We start from the raw sequence: 5,000 nt of genomic DNA, 5'->3' as shown, positions 1-5,000 counted from the left end.
CGTGACTGTGCTGACCCAGTGCCAGACTCTCTTCAGGCCAGTCTCCATCCTCTGTCTTGATGCTGATGCCCACTGTTGTTCCTCCAGTTGTGTGGTTGTCCAAGGAAGTCGACTTCATCTTGCTCATCACACCTGGTTCCATCCTGCTCTGCTACCCTGCATGATATAAAGACCAATCCTTATCTTTTGTTGCTTGTATCAGATATGAAGATTAAAAGAAGGTATCATTAAATTTAATGTCAGTGTTACAAACCACAGATTAAAAAAAATCTAAAAAAAAAAAAATAATAATATGGCTAACTTTGGACGAGCAAACATTTTTCTTATGTTGCTTGTTTAAAGAAGTAGTCTGGAGAGATAGAGTGAGAGAGGGAGAGAGAAAGACAGAGAGAGACACAGACGGAGAGAGACAGAGACAGAGAAATAATTTGAACTCAAACTCTGTTTTATTAAGGATAAAAGGATCACTGTGCCCTCATAACAACAATAAAAATAATTGTTTTAGTTTTTTTTTCAAAATCAAGTGAAGTACAAAAATGAACAAGAGGAAAATGAACAAGGAGAACAAGGAGGAAAAAGACAATAACAGAAAAAAGAAAAGTAAAAAGAAAGGAAGAATGAAAGAAAGAAAAACACCATCAACTTAAAGTTAAAGAGATCATAATCCTAACTCAAGAGATAAAGAAAGAAATCAAATGATCATTTCATGAAATGGAACAATTTAGACAAAAGTTTATATTTGTTTAAAAAAAAATTATTATCAACTTGCAAAACTGTAGTTAGTGTAAGCATGTCTTTAAAAAAGGCAAAACCAAAAAATACAAACCTCAAATAAATAGGAAAAAAACTTCAAAAGGGGAACTTAAAAAGTAACTAAAAATAAAAACAGAATGTAACAATACAACCATGCACTTGTGATGATTAGGGACAGAGAGGAGTGGAGACAGGTAGGGGGTGAGGGAAAGGGGTCAGGTGGGAAGACAACATGTGAGGAGACCGATAAGAATACAGAGATAGACTGGGACAGGACGGAGCGGGGTGGGGGTGGGGGGGGGGGGGGGGGTAGAGAGAGACAGACAGACAGGCATTTACAGATGAAGAGAGAGAGAGAGAGAGAGGGTGTGTGTGTTTGTGCGCGTGCATGTGAGTTTAAGTTGCACACATGTATATACATACATATATTTATTTATATGTCATCAAAAATGTGTCATTTCACTTTCAGGATTTTTCACAGTTCTATTTCAAAATTAATGTGTCCCAGTAGTCACCAGTCAGAAACCTTGATACATGTCTTCCTTAATTATCAGCAAGAAGCAGCAAGAAGAAAAAGTACTGCATGGTCTATCATGTCAAAGGTGGCTGACAAGTCAAGAAGAGTGAGAAGGGAAATTTTTCCAAAGTCAGACGCTAGCAGTAGATAAATCAGGTTCTGGAGGAGACTGGTTTTGGTGCTGTGGTCATCATGGTAGGCAGACTGAAAAGGGTGGAAGAAAATAAGAGACACAATTATCAAGACTTGGAGATGGTGACTGTGATGACTGTCTTGACAACCAAATCAACTTGTTACCTGACTCCTTCAGAATGTTCCTAAAATACATCATCCTGGTGAAAGTGCTCTGAAGATTAACTGAATCAGTGAAAGGAGCAGGCCACTTTCTGAGCAGTATGGCCAAGTACTGATATGGCACCATTACAAGCAGAAATTGGAATTGTTATCATTATTACTATTATGAACATTTACTCCTAATCTTGAAAATAAGCCCTAAACGTTTACAAATAGAACACATATAAAATATATGTAAATATCAAAAAGGAAAAACTTAACACAAGATACCAAACATTATTTAGGATTATTCATTCCCCCTCCACACACACCCACAATACACACAAGCACATGCACATGCATGCACACAAGTCAAAGCACACAATCGTAAATAGTACACAATCAAAATACTACCAACGAATTTTGAAACTATCAAAACTCACTCAAATACTTAAATAGTCATTTTAGTTCATGCTGGAAAGAAATTAGCTGTTAGAATTAATCAGGAGGGGAAAAGGTGGGTTTTCAGACTGGATTTGAAAGATTGTAGCACATATGAGTGACAGAGAGACTGAGGAAGCTGATTCCAACGAAAGGGGGCTAATTCAGGTTCACTCCATGTTTACCTCATAATTCCCAGTAGATACTTGCAGAACTACTTTACATTGACAAAGTTTCTGTGCCTCTTACCAGATATAAACTGGATGGAGTATCAACTTACCACTTCAACTTCCCTGTCAATTATTAGCTTGAGATGTGTGTTAATCACTGTGTTACTGTTAGCGTGTAGGTGAGAGCGCTGACCATGACTGTGCCATGCTTGATGGCCATGGACCTGACATGGCATGGGTATTGTTGCCTGGTTATGCCAGGCAAGACAAACATGAAGTCAGGAGACCAGTCTCAGCAGACAATATCACCAATTAGTTGTAGCAAAAACTGCAAAGAGTCAGCAGCCATGATCAAAGCTGCTGTTTGGAAACCTGTACAGTATCAAGCTCAGACAGGTCAGTTAGATTTGTCATCTTCTGACACATCAACTATCAGCTAATCAAGCAACTAAAACTCTAGTTTGTGTGTTTGTTTGGTTTAGGCTAGATTATTTTAACAGTCTAAGAGACAGACTGAAACTAGTGAAAGTGATACCAGTCAAATACAGAGACTTAGTAAGAGTAAGAGAGAAACAATCTGAGAAAGAGGGAGACTGAGGCACAGAGAGAGACAGAGACAGACAGACAGTGAGAGACTCAAAACTAGTCACTGAGAATGAGCTAGAGACAGTCTGGGAGAGAATGAGAGACAGGCACAGAAAGTGACAGCTACTGAGCTAGACCCAAAACTAGTCACAGAGACAGACACTGATTCAGTGAGAGTGGGAAGCTCAGAGACAGATGCCAAAAAAGAAAGACTTAGAGAGGCTATGACTGTATGAGTGAGAAAGAGGGGGAAGAATAAAAAGAGAGAGAGAGAGAGAGAGAGAGAGAGAGAGAGAGAGGGGGGGGGGGAGGGCGGGGGGTGATATGAACTTTACTCAAAGTGCTCAAAGGCCAGACTTGAAAGAGCTGAGTATGGCGACCTGACGAAATGAGAGGGGAAGTTCATTCCAAATGCATGGTCTAGAGACAGAGAAAGAACAGCAGCCAAGGTTGGAGCGTTTGAATCTGGGTATGCATGAATCCAAAGCCGATCGTAGAGAGCGTGATGGGGTGTAGAGGTGACGGCATCCACAGAGATAGGAAGGCACAGATTTGTGAATGCATTTATAGCATAGACTGATAGAGTGATGATCTTGTACTTTGTTCTGTGTGAGACAGGGAGCCAATGGAGATGTTGCAGAAGAGGAGTGATGTGCTCAGATCTTTTCTTTCTGATGACAAGTTGGGCAGCAGAGTTTTGAATGCACTGAAGGGACTGAATGGATGAAGCAGGCAAACCAGACAACAGAGAGTTGGAGTAGTCAAGGTGAGAGAGAATGAGAGAAATAACAAGTCTAGATGTGTCAGTGGGCAGATATTTACGAATTTAACTGATGCGCTGCATTTGACAACAGCACTATTGACAAGTCTGACTGATAAATGTTCTTCAGATGGTTGCTTCGGTTTTGTCTGCGTTCAATTGTAATTTATTCAGTCATCCCGGTTTGAATGTCTAGGAAGCAGTCGCTTGTTTCTTGCAAGAGAGAGGACACATTTTTTCTGGGGTATCACTTTTCTGAAGTTGAGCGTCATCAGCATAAGAATGATGACCGACACTGAGGCAGCTGATAATTTCAGTGTGAGGAGCAGTGCACATCATGGTGAGCACAGATCCCTGTGGGATTCAATGTTTGATTTTTAAGTTTAACTATTAAGTTCTACTTTAACGGGTTCAGACTAACAATTATCAGCTACAACAGACTAGAACTGGTCGGTGAGGTATGATTTGAACCAGATGAGAGCAGTGCCGTTTATACAAATCTAAAATGAAGACAGGAAAGAAGGATTGAATGGTCTATCATGTCAAAGGTGGATGACAAGTCAAGAACAGTGAGAATGGAAATTTTTCCTGAGTCAGAACTCTGATGCTAGCAGCAGATTATTCAGGATGTGGGGGAGAGTGGTTTCAGTGCTGTGGTCAGCATGGTAGGCTGACTGAAAAGGGTGGAAAAAAATAAGAGACACAATCATCCAGACTTTGAGTTTGAATGAAAGAGAATGAGCTAGAGACAGCCTGAGAGAGAATGAGAGACAGGCACAGAGAGTGGCAGCTACTGAGCTGGACTCAAATTCAAAACTAGTCACAGAGACAGACACTGAGACAGTGAGAGAGTGGGAAGCTCTGAGACAGACTGATGCCAAGAAAGAATGAGACAGAGGCTATGAGTGAGAAAGAGGGGAGAGAGGGAAAGAGAGAGAGCGAGAGAGAGAGAGAGAGAGAGAGAGAGAGAAGAGAGAGAGAGAGAGAGAGAGAGAGAGACAGAGAGAGAGAGAGAGAGAGAGACAGAGAGAGAGAGAGAGAGAGAGAGAGAGAGAGAGCAGAGAAAGAGAGAGGGATATAAAATGTAACTCAGTGCTTAAGCCTACTTATCTTTGACTGACTTTGTCCAACAGTATCCCATTCTTCTTCTTAGTACTGATCAATGTATACAGTCAATCTGACAGGCATAAAGTTATTATAAAATTAAAACACAAAAACAAAACATATTTTGTTGACTTGACCTGATGCGACTGTCAATATTGATACATGTAAACACTAATACAGTATAACTGGAGTTGTGGGGTGAGTTTAAGGGAGATCTAAGAACCTTGTGGCCTGTTTCAAAACTTACTTGTTGAACGTGACGCTCCAACACTAATAATATGACACACGTAACAGTCTGGGTCAAATATGCTCGCTATTCATCGATGGTCAACTGCAGTGCATACATACATGTACATTATGTGAATATTCCAAGCGGAAATGGCGTCATTAAAAGTAG

General features: G+C 40.4%; 1 protein-coding gene across 1 annotated transcript in view; it reads right to left on the bottom strand.

Moving 5' to 3' along the window:
• The window catches only part of LOC143277901 (uncharacterized), a 22,071-nt gene extending 17,099 nt beyond the window's left edge, over positions 1-4,972 (bottom strand). The window contains exons 1-2 of the mRNA XM_076582860.1: positions 4,851-4,972; positions 1-156 (exon numbers count right to left, since the gene is read on the bottom strand). The exon at positions 1-156 is cut by the window's left edge and continues 1,125 nt beyond it. Of these exons, the coding sequence (XP_076438975.1) occupies positions 1-142 (142 nt within the window). The 5' untranslated portion in view covers positions 143-156; positions 4,851-4,972. The remainder of the gene's footprint in view (positions 157-4,850) is intronic.
• Positions 4,973-5,000: the final 28 nt, after the last annotated feature.

This window comes from Babylonia areolata, chromosome 35 (assembly GCF_041734735.1).
Source record: "Babylonia areolata isolate BAREFJ2019XMU chromosome 35, ASM4173473v1, whole genome shotgun sequence".
In the NCBI taxonomy this organism is placed as follows: Eukaryota; Metazoa; Mollusca; class Gastropoda; order Neogastropoda; family Buccinidae; genus Babylonia; species Babylonia areolata.
Note: the sequence above shows the minus strand (reverse complement) of the source record. Positions and strands in the feature narration are given on the sequence as shown.